Source organism: Musca autumnalis, unplaced genomic scaffold (genome assembly GCF_047663935.1).
Source record: "Musca autumnalis isolate F117 unplaced genomic scaffold, ASM4766393v1 scaffold_2, whole genome shotgun sequence".
Classification (NCBI taxonomy): Eukaryota; Metazoa; Arthropoda; class Insecta; order Diptera; family Muscidae; genus Musca; species Musca autumnalis.
This window is the reverse complement of record NW_027411755.1, coordinates 108,186,431-108,202,088: the sequence shown is the minus strand read 5'-3', so window position 1 is coordinate 108,202,088 and position 15,658 is coordinate 108,186,431. Positions and strand designations below refer to the sequence as shown.

Sequence of the window (15,658 nt, the reverse complement as noted above, 5' to 3'; positions counted from 1 at the left end):
CTGTTTTGCTTCACGCTCTAAGTTGTGAAACATGATACGATGAAAATGTTCACACGTAAATTTATTTTTTTTGCAAAGTGATTTTTTTAAATGATTGTAAACAACACAAAACTGTAAACTTTTCAAAAAAAAAATGTCAAATGGCGTCTGACAACACGCAATGTGGCCTAGGCCAGAAAGTTAAGGAAAAGAAGTCGTACTAATTTAATGAATTGGACACAGTCATTTTAATTAGGATATCAATACCAGTTTATATTTGTAATATATTTAGATTATACACACGGGCATTTGGAATATGTGATTATTGTTTTATTAATTACTGCAATCGAATACGCTTTATGTCCTCCATCCGAAAGTCAGTCCTAGATAAATAATAGCGATAAAAGCATGTTAAAAGAAACAAAAACAAGAGATATTTGCATATTCTTACCTTAGTGTGAGAATGGTTTTAACTTCATTTTGTGATATACGCCACGATGTGAGCTCAGTGGAGTGCTGGGGGTTCCAGTATTCGTTTATTTCCGAAACTTTTTCCAAATTCAATATGGTAGCTATTTGGGTCAAACGGGTCATTTTATCACGTACAAACCATGATGTGGCACTTGTAAGGTATGCACCTAAGGCGCGAACTTCCTGATCCAGAACTAATCCGCCCGACTTTGATTAAACAAGAAAAATATATGAATAAAATTATGAAGCTTGATTTTTTAATGGAATATACATATGGGGATTTCTGAGTGAAATCGGACACATTTTCAAAATTAGGTTTTTGATTTCCTTTATTTTTTGCTGTGGTGATGCTGTTAATCAGCAAAACATTTTAGTATATTTTCAGATTTTTTTGACTAACGGTTCCAGAGATATCGCTCCTTGAAAAAGTCGAATTCTGTGAAAACTATATGCAAAGAAATACTCACAACTCCTTAAATATGGTCCCATTTGAAAAAATCATTTTTCGAATGGTTTGTTGTTTTATCAGCTATTTAATAAAAAATAGAAAATAAATTGCACAGTGGGCTTGGGTGCAATTTTCGCGATTTAATATTTAAAATCAATTTTTAAAAATGATTGGCCCCTTCGATTTTCTTGAAATTTTTATGTATTAAACTAGGATCAATTACAAAAATTTTAAGTCCTATTTGGTAATGGGAACCGAATGATTTCAATTTTTTCTAAATTTTTTAAAATTTGTTAATAAAGCTTTTCCTATATACCTCGGTGCAAAATATGCTATTTTGCCAATAACATAATACGTTGCATTTATTAACATTTGTTTTGTTGTTTTATTTAGGAATTTATCTTATCTTTTTCTTATCTTATCTTTTTGCGATTTTAAGAATGGTTTACAAATTGGTGCACCAGCATTAGTGGATATTACTGAATGAAGTTTTTTTGTGCCTGCGATATGTTTAAATATTGCATATTTAATATTCAAATCTTTTTTCGTATTTAAATAATCATATTCTGAAGAAAATATCCCTTTAATATTTGGAAGATCATTTGGCTCGGAAACTCAATCATATAATTCCCAAGCTGTAGTTATTTGATCATCAGTTTAGTTAGTTTATTGTCCGGCTGGTACAATAATTGCCAAACCATTTTCAAAATCGAAAAAACGACGCTATTTTTGAGATGTTTAAGGTAAATTCCTAAATAAAACAACAAAACAAATTAAAAAAAATAATTTTTAAATTTTTTGGTAAAATAACAATGCAAAAAAATAAGGAAATCAAGAACTTAATTTCGAAAAAGTGTCCGATTTCACTCAGAAATCTCCATATGTATTTTCAATTTTATACTATAAATTAATAAAAAATTATTAAAAAAGTCCATGTAATATATAAAAGGTCGGGTATACATTCATATATAATAAACATAAATAAAATAAAAATTAAAAATAAATGATTAATGAAAGCACAACCATAGCACAGTGGATCCACTTGTATGGAGAAAGTGGCCAAAAATATTTCCACTGTTGAGGGGTGTATGGTATGAATTGTTTTATGCTGTTAATACAAAATGTCTTTTACATGATGCAAAAATAGGCATGGCGATATAAAACTATATGCAAAAACAACATAAAAACCAACCAATTTAGCAACATGAATATGCCAACTCTTTTGCTGAAAATTGGTAAAATTTTTAATAATCAGACATGTACCGCCTACGTAGGTCATATATGGAAGAAGAATTCTTGACCTTTCCATTGGTGCAACATATGTTCATGTGCGTGTCAGATAATAGAGATATAACCTTAATATATCCAGAGAAACCACATACTGGGGCGGCTTCATTCTGCGGCCCACCATTTAAAGTCTGGCACTAAATGGCAGCTCATATTAATACTGGATAATCTTAAACCCACGACCTACATTGGAATATTATTCCCGAGGTGGGCATCATGACTAAGTATATTATCGAATTGGCATTAAAAAAACACTAAAAAACATACAGCTAACTGGAATCCACAACACAACACAAAAAAAAAATTAAGCTATTACCTCCTCCTTCAAAATCCATTATAATAGTTCGCAAAAAGGTATTAGTTTCGCAATATTTTGAATATATTTACTTGCACGTAAATTGTAAGTTGTACTCACAACAATAAATATAGCATGGCATAGCTGTCAGATTTGCCAGATATTGTACCAAAAATTTGACATTGATTTCTTTATTTTTAGCCAATGGGTGGAACCACTGTGCATAGTGATGTTATGGTATAGTGTAGTTATATCATTATTTTTGGTTCTGCGACACCATGGCTGATAAATTTCCTGATGTACTAAACTGGTCTATAATTTTAGGAACATACAGGCATGTCACAGATTCCGATCGGAATGGTTTCAATTCCGTAATTTCATTTCGATCGTTTTTGTTTTAGCTTCTCCTGATTTCGATCGATTTGGTGAATTCCGAAAATCTTATTTTTTAGTATAAATATGGCAACATTAGAGGAAACAAAAGAAAAAAAAAAAACAAAAACATATGATTAGAAAACACTGTAGAAGTGGGAATGCTGAAAATATAGTGTTTAAAGAAAGCTTTTTTTGTGCGAAAAGATTGTTAATTGTTATTGGATTTTCAGTTTTATTGTAATTCGTAATGCCAGATTGTTTAGTTTTTAGAAACGATAAATCTTTCTTCGAAGAAAAACGTGATTTTCACGAAAAAAAAATATGTGGCAACACTTTGTTAACATTTTTGATCTTGTGATCCCTACATGACAAGTCTATAATTTGTTGCTCTGTCAGTAAATAATTAAAAGTTGAAATTTGAAGTTTATCCAGTAGTACCCGGCTGTATAGGTATATGCTTTTTTGCAATTTTTGAGGTTGCCTGGAAGTGATCTTTGTTGGAGTCAATAAGTAATTCCTGTTCTTGCCGCATCGATTTATTTTGCCGTTTGTTTTGGTTTGCATAACCTCACATACATACGTACGCACATTTGTAAACATGCCATCGCAATGTATCTGCAATGTTTGTAATGAACATATTGCAAACACTAAATATAAAATTGGATGCACTGGACTGTGTGGGTATATCTGAAGCTGAGGCCAGAAGTAATAAAGACCTTAGATATACTTGTGTTACCTGTGTTCGGGCTCGTGCTGGTGATGATGTTGTTGGTGTTGTTGATCATGGCGCGGATGGTGGGTTGGTTGGTGGTGATGGTTGGCTTAACTCTAGTTTAGTAAAAACTCTCCAATTTTTTTGAAATTTTTACCAGAGGTAGATATTGTTGCGCTGATCACGGAAATGTATAATTTTCTTGGGGGACGGACCCGGTTACCCGGTTATTGGACCCGAAAGTCCGGGTACAAAACCCGGGTGGGACCCGGCTCTACTGAACCGATTGCTGCAAAATCAATGGAAAGCTTATGGAAATACCTATCCAACAAGTGGTCATATGATGGGGTTATTTCCAGATGGTCAGGTGATATAGCCCAAAAACTGATTTTTGGACCCGGATTTTTCCATAAAACCCTCAAAAAGTCGAAAATGGGCCCATTATGGGTGCCCGCTTAATGCATGTCAGATTATAACTCCCACTTTAACCTTTCCAAAATGGTGCTATATGTGGTGATACCTTCTCTGGATCCAGAGATATGGCTCTTAGAATCTCGAAAACCCGGTTTCTCCAAGTGGCTATTTATAGAAAAAAATTATAATTTAAAAATACATTTTGTTCCCGTTCTCGAGATTTGCACCTGTCCATAGGAGAAAGTCTTAAAACCCCGGCCGAAGGCCGGCTACTTAAAGAAAAATTTATAATTTAAAAGAAAATGTTGTTCCCGTTCCCGAGATTTGCGCCTGTCCATAGGAGAAAGTCTTAAATCCCCGGCCGAAGGCCGGCTATTTAAAGAAAAATTATAAGTCAATTTAGAAATTTAAAATTTCTCATAGACACCTATAATGTAAAGAAACGAGCCCTACAGAACCGAGTTCTGAAGATTCTAAGGGCCATATCTCTGAATCCAGAGAAGGTATTACAACATATAGCACCATTTTGGAAAGGTTAAAGTGCATTTTCGACTTTTTGAGGGTTTTATGGAAAATCCGGGTCCAAAAATCAGTTTTTGGGCTATATCACCTGACCACCTGAAAATAACCCCATCATATGACCACTTGTTGGATCGGTATTTCCATAAGCTTTCCAATGATACCCATTTTGTAGCGGTTTAGTAGAGGGTCCAACCCGGGTTTTGTACCCGGACTTTCGGGTCCAATAACCGGGTAACCGGGTCCGTCCCCCAAGAAAATTATACATTTCCGTGATCAGCGCAACAATATCTACCTCTGGAAATAATTTCGAAAAAATCGCAGAGTTTTTACTAAACTAGAGTTGTTCCGTGATGGTTCCCTTCCTCGTAGTGCCTCTGTTGCTCAGAGTCTTCTGATGCTCTGCGCCGTTTGAAAGATGACTTATTATTGTCAATGAAGCGGCAGTTGGATATCAACATGGCACAATTTATGTAGGAGTTTGAAGCCAAAACGGATGTGTTTTTTTGAGTCCCTTAATACCCAATCTGCTGAGTTGAAAAGCAGCTTTGCTGAGGTTAATAAGTCGGTCGGTGAGTTGAAGTTGTCTGTTTGTGAGGTGCGCAAAACTGCTACTTGTATGGAGAGGAGATTGTCGGATAGAATCTGGGAATTAGAAAAGTTTAATTCTATCCTCCAGCGCAGATTAAATCGGGCGAATGTTGTCATTAGAGGTCTGCCAGATAATATAAGAGACCTTAGGGCTCAGACAATTAATATTGCAAAGGTTTGTGGAATGCAACTGGATCGTAGAGACTTGATACAGTGTTGCTATATCTCTGACCGTAGATCTGTGCTTGTGAAGTTTATTTTTGTCCAGGATAGAGATGCACTGATGCGCAATTTTGCCAAAAAGGGGCGTATCCTTCTGAAGGAAGTTATGGAGAATTGCCTTGTTGAATCGCGTATTTACATAAAAGATCACTTAATCAAGTCAACGTCGAAGATGATCTATGCCTGCAGAGATTTGCTCATAAGGAAGCAAATTAAGAAATTTATACTAATTAATGGTGATGTGCCTTTGGTAGAAGTAGTTCTGATGGTGTGAAAACCCGATTTGAGGAGAGGGAGCTGCTTGCATTAGCTAATCGTGGTGTAGGTAATGGTGTGCAGTCGTGTGATGCTCCTAATTTGTTGGAATCTGGTGGCCTCGTTGTGCAACCTTCTGTTGTGTAGTTGTGTATGGTATGCAATATATTATTATTATATTATTGATCTCATTTTTCAATTTTTCTTTATTTTACTTGAGGCTAGTTATTGGAAATGCGTTTTTGCGATTTTGAATTTGCTCGCTTAAATAAATATATCTTCTGTTTTTATTCTTATAAGTTTTCTATGCTTTGTCAAACTTTTATATATGTGCTCCCCAGTCTCTTCATTTTGATGTCTCTTAGTGGGAATCTTGGACCTGTGATTAGTGACGCCCATTTTTTAAGCAAAACTTCTCTGGACGTGATGGTAAATTTACGTATGGTCATCTTAATTGCCAAAGCTTGCGCCCTTCCAGGTACAATAACAAAATTGATGAGATTAAGTGTACACTTGTCGGTAGTGGTATTGATGTTTTAGCCGTAACGGAATCTTGGCTCAACTCTTCTGTCTCGTCGAGGTCATTGAGTATTCCAGGGTATAAGGTTCTGCGAAGTGATCGGGTTGGTCGTATTGGCGGGGGTGTAGCATTGAATGTGTGCGATAAATTTTCCTATAAGGTAGTTCTTCGGTCGGTGAATTATGGTGTACTTGTATGTGAGTCTTTGTGCGTTGAACTGCCATCGTGCTTTTTACTGTTGTGTATTTGCCCCGTGGCGATATTGAGTGCTTTCACAGAGTTCATGAGAATATTTTTGATTCGTATTCGTATGTTATTGTTTGTGGTGACTTCAATTATAATTTGTTTAAAGTATCGAATGCAGTGTCGTTGCGTAACTTGTGTCGATCTCTGGGATTGTCTATTGTCCACAATTGCAAGCCAACGCACTTTGATCTCGCTCATGGTTCCACCTCGTTGATCGATTTTTGCCTTGTCAGTGATGCCTTGAGTGTAGGGGTTTCCTCTCAGGGGCAGTGCCCTGGAGTTTCTCATCATGCTTTAATCTTTGGTATGATTGAAATTCCAGTTGTGGTTGAAGAGAAGGTAATTGAGTTCCTGGTTTTTAATAGAGCTGATTGGCTGGGAATTGGAAACTTTTTGTGTGATTTCGATTTTAGCCCTCTGTATAACACAAGTGATGTTGATCATCAGCTTGCCCTTTTTGATCTTTTGTTTCAAAACTTGATCTCTTTTGTGCATGTTGTGTCTCGTCGAGCTAATCCCAAAAATGATGCATGGTTGGATTTGGATGTAGTGAAGTCGTCTCGTTCTATGATAGACTTGGCTTATTTTGATGATGGTAATAGGCGAATCTATTGTAATCGATGCAAAGCTGTAATGCGTAATGAGAGGAGAAAGTTTTATGAAATAATGTTTGGTCGTATGAATGATACTCAATTGTTGAAATCGCTTAAGTCCTTTGGTTGTCTCGATGGTGGTGATGAGGTTCCTTTTATTTTATGACATCGACGTTTCCGCAAGCCTGGAAGGTAGCTCGTGTTGTGCTTGTGCCAAAGAAAGGGGGTTCGTATAATCACACGAATCTTCGCCCAATAAGCATATTACCGTCGATGTCGAAGGTTGTTGAACACATTGTTAAAAATGCTATTGTAGAGTTTATTGATGACCGTAAGTGTTTGAGTAGTTCCCAGTATAGGATTCGACATGGCCATAGTAGTACTTTGCATTTGTTATGCCTCACCGATCTTATTCGCGATGTTTTCAATGGTTCTGATGTTGGTTTACTTGTTGGTCTTGATTTGTCCAAGGCCTTTGATTCCGTTGATAAGTTTGGTTTTTCTCTTTCTGCCTGTAGGTTGATTTCTTCGTATCTAGTGGGAAGGTCCCAGTTTGTGGAGCATAGGGGTGTTCGGTCTGATGCTAGTGATGTTCGGTGTGGTGTCCCGCAGGGTTCGGTGCTTGGGCCCCTGTTGTTTGTAATGTTTATTGATGACATTGTGGATTCAATTTCGGGTTCTGCCTGTAGTATTTTTATGTATGCGGATGACATCCATGTTTTCTTCAGGAGTGTAAATCTCTCGAATCTGTAGAATTTAGCAAACTCTGTGCTACAATCCCTATCACTGTGGATCTCCTCTAATGGGTTGGCTATCAACTGGGATAAAACTGAAGCTGTTGTTTTTAATGCGCCTGTTAATTCGGTAGTTCCTAATATCTGTGTGAGTTCGTCTGTTGTTAATGTTGTTGGTGAAATTCGGTGCATGGGTGTAATCATCGATTCCAAGCTTAGTTTTGTAACGCATATTGATGTTCTATTGTCTCGTGTTCGCTTTCAGCTTAGGAGGCTTTATAGTCTCCAAGCATATTTACCCCTTAATGTTAGGTGGAAAGTTGCTATGTCGTTGTTGATGTCTCATGTAAACTACTGTTTGGAGGTTGTTTCTGGAGCTAATTCTTGTCAAATGATGCGTGTTCGTAAGATTGTTAATTCTATTGTGCGTTAAGTCTTTGGTTTGCGGCGTGGTGACCATGTTTCGCAGTTTGTTGTTAAATTTCTGGGCTTGTCCTTTGGAAAGTATGTTGAATATCGCCTTCTTCTATGCTACTATAGGATAATGAAGGACGTCAATTCTCCCCTCTTTAATAAGTTTGTGTTTAGTCGATACATCAGGAATCCTCAATTGTCATTTCCTATATTTTCGACGTGGATAGCAGAGCATATTTTGTTGTTAGGGTTGCAAGATTTTGGAATCAGTTACCTCTTGACCTACGTAATTTTGCTTTCTCCACCTTTGTTTTTAAGAGAAGGTGTTTTGAGCATCTCTCTAATAGATTAATGTAGATTAATGATTGTTTACTAGTCACCAGTTACAGGGTATACATATATATTTGTGATTTTTATGGCTGGGGAGCCATATTTATATTGTTTGTTTTTTTTTTTTTTTGACTTTTTTATGGGTTTGATTCCTGTAGACCTTCTATGTTCTCTCTAGTGATTGAGTGAAACATAGCATTCAATCGTGTAGGGACCTTCCTTGCTCATCTCCCCTCCACTTTTCTTAACAATTGTTAAGTGAAGTGCAGTGGTTAGTGGCTATGATTAGGGAATCTATTTATATTTGTATTTCCATGAATTCCTTTGATAGTCATTAATCATAGTATTTATGTATATATTTATATATATATATATATATATATATATATGGGGAATTCCAAGTGAAATCGGACAGTTCGGAGAAAAGTAATTTTTGATTTCAATTGTTTTTGGTTCAATTTATGCTCCTAGCCAACAGAACATTTTAGTATATTTTAAAATTATTTTTAGACCAACGGTACAGAGATATCGCCTATTGAAGTTATCGCATTTTTAAAGAACTATGTTCAAATAAATACTCATAACTTCTTTAATATTGGTCCAAATGGGACCATCATTTTTTTTTTGATTTGTTTGTTTTTTTATCAGCTATCGAAAGAAATATTTAAAAGAAAAATGCACAGTGGGCTTCAATGCAATTTTCGGGATTTAATATTTAAAATCAATTTTTAAACATGATTGCACCCTTCGATTTTTTCAAAAAAATTTTATGTTTAACTACGTTCAATTACAAAAATTTTAAGCCCTATGTGGTAATGGGATTCGAACGATTACTATTTTTCTTGAATTTTTTAAAATTTGTCAATACAATTTTTCCTTAATACCTTTGTCCAAAATTTGTATTTCCTGTATTTTTGAAGCTAAGAGTACATATTTATCATTATATATTATATATTTATCATAAAAAAATAGAAAAAAAATCCCCAGTGGACTTTAATGGAATTTTCGCTGATGCATTTTCAAAATCGAAAAATGACGCAGTTTTTAAGATATTTGAGATAAATTCATAAATATAAAATCAAAACAAATATTTATAAATGAACCTTTTAATTTTTTTAATAAAATAATAAATTTTGGACGAAGGTATAAAGGAAAAATTGTATTGACAAACTTTAAAAAAATCAGAAAAAGTAGTAATCGCCCGAATCCCATTACCACATAGGGCTTAAAATTTTTGTAATTGAACGTAGTTTAACATAAATTTTTTTTGAAAAAATCGAAGGGTGCAATCATGTTTAAAAATTTATTTTAAATATTAAATCCCGAAAATTGCATTGAAGCCCACTGTGCATTTTTCTCTTAAATATTTCTTTCGATAGCTGATAAAAAAACAAACAAATCAAAAAAAAAGATGGTCCCATTTGGACCAATATTAAAGAAGTTATGAGTATTTCTTTGCATGTAGTTTTTACAGAATTTGACTTTTTCAAGGCGCGATATGTCCGGAACCGTTAGTCAAAAAAATTTGAAAATATACTAAAATGTTTTGTTAATCAGCAGCATCGCCACAGCAAAAAATAAAGGAAATCAAAATCAAAAACCTCTTGAAAAGGTGTCCGATTTCACTCAGAAATCCCCATATATATATATATATATATATATATATATATATATATATATATATATATATAAGTTAACACAGTCTCCATCGGCTCACCCTAATATTTGAATAATAATAATAACTGCAATGTCAGCAAGAGACATTGTTCACCAAGCCAACATTCTGTAATGCAACACCCCACGGGTAGCAGTTCATCAACAGTCAACATCAACATTCTGCAATACAACACTCCACACGTGTAGCGGTGTCAGCAAGTTGTTGAAGACATTAATGATTATAAGTATCTGTTTGTTAGAAGTAAGTTTAGTTCTTAACAGAATTCAATTCAATAAAGTTAACTGGCGCCCAACTACGGCAAAAAAAATAAATTAAATTTTTTTTCATTACCTTACGGGATGAATAAAAAATAAAGACACTACGCTCAAAGTGCAAAAAAAATTAACAAAATAAATTTTGTGGAAAGACAACAAGTGTTTCATTACCTTACGGGATGAATAAAATAAAAACACTAAAAACTATAAAAGACAAAAATTAAATAAATTGTTCATTACCTTACGGGATGAATAAAAATACGCTCAAAGTGCAAAAAATTAACAAAATAAATTTTGCATAAAAGACAAAAATTAAATTAGAAATTTCTCATTACCTTGCGGTATGAATAAAAAACAAAGACGCTACGCTCAAAGTGCAAAAAAAAAAATTAACAAAATAAATTTTGTGGAAAGACAACAAGTGTTTCATTACCTTACGGGATGAATAAAATAAAAAAATAAAAACACTAAAAACTATAAAAGACAAAAATTAAATAAATTTTTCATTACCTTACGGGATGAATAAAAAATAAAGACACTACGCTCAAAGTGCAAAAAAAAAATTAACGAAATAAATTTTGTGGAAAGACAACAAGTGTTTCATTACCTTACGGGATGAATAAAATAAAAACACTAAAAACTATAAAAGACAAAAATTAAATAAATTGTTCATTACCTTACGGGATGAATAAAAATACGCTCAAAGTGCAAAAAATTAACAAAATAAATTTTGCATAAAAGACAAAAATTAAATTAGAAATTTCTCATTACCTTGCGGGATGAATAAAAAACAAAGACGCTACGCTCAAAGTGCAAAAAAGTTAACAAAATAAATTTTGTAAAAAAGACAACAATTAACTTCGAAAAAGTGTTTCATTACCCTACGGGTGAATAAAATAGAAAAATAAGAACACTGCGAAACGCTTGAGTGCAAAAAATTTAACAAAAATTTTGTAAAAGGACAACAATTAAAATAAAAGCTAAATAAGTCACCAGAGCTTCGAAACAGCCTGGGCAGCGAGTGAAATCAAGTAAAAGGTAGTAAGTCACCAGAGCTTCGAAACAGCCTGGGCGGCGAGTGAAGTCAAATAAAAGGAACCAGGGAACCATCAACTGAACAACGGCCTATCAATTCACCTTACCAGCTATTCATCAACCAATAAAATGTACCTAGGTGTAAGTAGAATAATAAGTCTAATGTAAAATCCATTTTATTGTGAGTGCAAATGTGATTAAGAAAATAGAATAATAAGTTTAATGTAAAATATATTCTATTGTGAGTGTGAAGGTGACTGAGAAAGTAGAATAATAAGTCTAATGTAAAATCCAAAAAAAAAAAAAAAAAAATGAAGCACCAAAGAGTCAATCTTTTAGCCAGCAATGATCAATCGTCAGATCAAGACTATCAGACTCTTGCGGATAATGAAGCAAGTGACATTAACGATGCGACGAATATGATCAGATAAATTTTTTAGAAGTAGTTCCCTGCTACCGTTCAGAGAGAGGACAGTGGCGGGGAAGACAATAAAACTCTTAATAGACACGGGGCTTCTAAGAACTACATTAAACCTATAAAAGGTTTGAAACATGTGGTCCCCGTAGACAACCAGTTCGTAGTGAAATCAATTCACGGTTTCACTACCATCGACAAAAAATGTGTCGTTAATATATTCAACACCAATAGTACTTTCTTTATTCTTCCATCACTGTCAACATTCGACGGGATAATCGGCCTGGATTTGCTCACGCAAACTAGTGCTACATTGGATTTTAGCAATAAAGAAATTAAAAATGAATCAGGAGTAGAAAAACTTCAATTCCTAAGATCTGCAAATGTAAATTTCACAAAAATTGAAGACATTCAGGTGCCTCAAGGGATATCAAAAAAATTTAAGGAAATGATGCAAAGATTATCGGGAGTTTTCGCAAACCCCGATGAAGCACTTCCATACAATACTAATATCGTGGCCACAATTCGTACTACTACGACTGATCCTACGTATTCCAAGCTCTACCCATATCCAATGGGAGTGTCTGATTTCGTCAATTCTGAAATAAAAGAATTGTTAAAAAACGGAATAATAAGACCCTCTAGGTCTCCTTACAATAACCCTATCTGGGTTGTTGATAAGTAAGGAAAAGACGAGCGGGGAAACATAAAAAAACGTCCAATGGGAGTGTCTGATTTCGTCAATTCTGAAATAAAAGAATTGTTAAAAAACGGAATAATAAGACCCTCTAGGTCTCCTTACAATAACCCTATCTGGGTTGTTGATAAGTAAGGAAAAGACGAGCGGGGAAACATAAAAAAACGTCTGGTTATAGACTTCAGGAAACTGAATAGTGTTACAATCGACGATAAATATCCGATCCCGGAGGTTAGAGTTATACTATCAAACCTTGGTAAAGCGAGGTACTTTACAACACTCGATCTCAAATCGGGATTTCATCAGATTTCTCTCTCGGAACAAGATAGGGAAAAAACTTCATTTTCAGTGGCAAACGGGAAATATGAGTTTTGTAGACTTCCCTTTGGCTTGAAAAATGCTCCTAGCATTTTTCAAAGAGCCATCGACGATGTTTTAAGGGAACAAATCGGAAAGACATGTTATGTTTACATGGATGATGTCATAATTTTTTCCGAAAATGAAGAAGATCACATTAGACACATTTCGTGGGTCTTGTCTAGATTGCTTGAAGCCAACATGAGAGTTTCTCGTGAAAAATCTCACTTTTTTAAGGAAAGTGTTGAGTACCTTGGCTTCATAGTATCTAGAGGTGGCATCAAGACGTGCCCAGAAAAAGTTGAGGCGATTCGCAATTACGAGCAACCCTCTACACTCTATAATATCAGGTCATTTTTAGGCCTGACTGGGTATTACAGATGCTTTATCAAGGATTTTGCTTCTATAGCAAAACCTCTGACTGACATATTAAAAGGAGAAAATGGGAAGGTTAGCGCCTCTCAATCAAAGAAAAATTAACAAGCGCTCAACTAGCATCATTGGAAAGAAACAACGCCTCTCGACAGAATAGAACATTTAATGTTGGAGACAGGGTAATGGTAAAAAACAATAAACGGTTAGGGAATAAACTAACTCCCATATATTCTGAGGAAATAGTTGAAGCAGATTTAGGAACAACTGTTCTTATAAAAGGGAGGGTGGTCCACAAGGACAATTTAAGATGAAACGAGCACACCCTTACCACCTTTTTAATAAATTACTTCTTTCAGCTGATTTTGACAATGATACTATCCATCCGGCCAATGACAGCTACACTAACGGACTATTCATCCAGCAAATACATTCCTATTACAGACGGCAATGTTATTATTTGGAGAGATTTTGATTACTTGAGACATACAACGAATCTAACGTTGTATTCAGAGATCGCAGACGAAACAGAAAGTCTCACCAAACATTTTTCTTTATCACACATGGTTAAACTACTGAATTCCGATACTATGCGGATAAGAGCCCTTTTAGCAACTCTAGAAGTTCACCACAGACATGCAAGGACTTCGATGACTTCGACAAACTAAAATTTAAACAGCAGGAAATCGCAAATCGATAAACACAAAAACTCAGGAACAGATTAATAAACTGACAGAAACAGTCAATAAAATTATTTCGATGACTAATCCTAAACAAACAAGCACAGATCACTTGTATGAGACCCTACTTGCCAGAAATAGAATAATAATTAATGAAATCGAAGTATTAATAATGTCAGTCACCTTAGCAAAAATAGGAATAATAAATCCTACACTTCTAGACTCTGATTTGGAAAATGTAATTAAAATAGATTGTATGAACTCAACTATTATAGACGTATTGGAGGTATCAATTGTTAAAGTCCTTTTAGACAATAAGCAACTACATTTTATTATAAAATACCCTAAGCCTAGTTTAGAATGTAAGAAAATCATTATTTTTCCTGTTCAACGAAATGGAACAACGCTGCACCTCCCTAACAACAATGTTGCAGATTGCGGAACCCGTAAGTTGGCAATTGGAAACTGCAGCGCTACTCTAACATCAACATTTTGTCAAGAACTAACAGAAACAACATGTGCTCAACAGATTTATTCAGGCGTTCAAGCCCATTGCAGTACGCTACCTAGTCACCTTGAGCCTTTGGTAATTATTGATGATGGCGTCATGATTCTTAACGATAACACCGCAGTAATCAACAACACACATGGTTCTGCAACCACAGTTCGCGGCACATTCCTAATTACCTTTGAGGACGAAGTTATTGTTAATGGATCAACTTACAGAAATCGAAAAGGTATTATAATGAAAAAACCTGCGACGGCCTCAGTAGCAATTCTCAATATCACGAGTCACCATGACATACTAAGTCTTCCTTACCTGCAACGATTAAGCATAGAGAATCTTCAGTATATCAACGACGTAAAGGAAAAGGCAATGATTGGTCCTGCAATTTCGGGGCTAACAACGGCAGTCTTAATTTTTGGTATTTTCATGGCTCTTAAATTACGGAAGAAGCAAGAGGTACAGAACATCGACATTGAAGCTATCATCGAGAGCTACAAGAGGTCCGAGGACGGCCCTCACTTGAGTGTGGGAGGAGTTAACACAGTCTCCATCGGCTCACCCTAATATTTGAATAATAATAATAATAACTACAATGTCAGCAAGAGACATTGTTCACCAATAGCCAAGCCAACATTCTGCAATGCAACACCCCACGGGTAGCAGTTCATCAACAGTCAACATCAACATTCTGCAATACAACACTCCACACGTGTAGCGGTGTCAGCAAGTTGTTGAAGACATTAATGATTATAATGACTGCGGACTCGGTTCGTATAGTATCATTTTGGGGGGATGACGCAGGGACCGGAGCCGCAGATGAACCCACAGAGATGGATTCGGACTCGGTTTGCATGGTGTCGCTGGTAGGAGCGGGGGCCGCAGATGAATCCTCATTATTGGACTCGGACCCGGGCTCGGATATTTTTACAGCCGCAATTGGCTCAACAAGGGCTTCTTCCACTGCAGCCGGTGTTTATCTAAATCCCACCAAGCTAGGGACTGCCGAAGCAAAAGAAAATGTGCCGTATGCAATGGAGAACACCACACGCTCCTTCATGAAGATGCGAAGACCGTGGTTAAACCCACAAATAATCGTCAGCGTCGTCCGCAGACCGATTATAGATATCGGCCACGTAACAGTCCGTATAGTCGTCCGTCTGATAACGCACCCCCCTCGCAGACAGGATTGGTCGGCTTGTTGTCCCTCCAGACAGGTATCTGCCTATCCCCGACTTTGATAGTCAAGATTGTGTCGTC

At 35.5% G+C, this 15,658-nt stretch overlaps 1 protein-coding gene across 3 annotated transcripts in view; it reads right to left on the bottom strand.

Moving 5' to 3' along the window:
- Window positions 1-225: 225 nt before the first annotated feature.
- Cog4 (conserved oligomeric Golgi complex subunit 4) overlaps window positions 226-15,658 on the bottom strand; it is a 342,681-nt gene continuing 327,248 nt past the window's right edge. For all 3 annotated transcript variants that reach the window (XM_073968720.1, XM_073968721.1, XM_073968719.1), the window contains exons 6-7: window positions 431-657; window positions 226-362 (exon numbers count right to left, since the gene is read on the bottom strand). In XM_073968720.1, coding sequence (XP_073824821.1) covers window positions 317-362; window positions 431-657 — 273 coding nt within the window. In that variant the 3' untranslated portion in view covers window positions 226-316. The remainder of the gene's footprint in view (window positions 363-430; window positions 658-15,658) is intronic.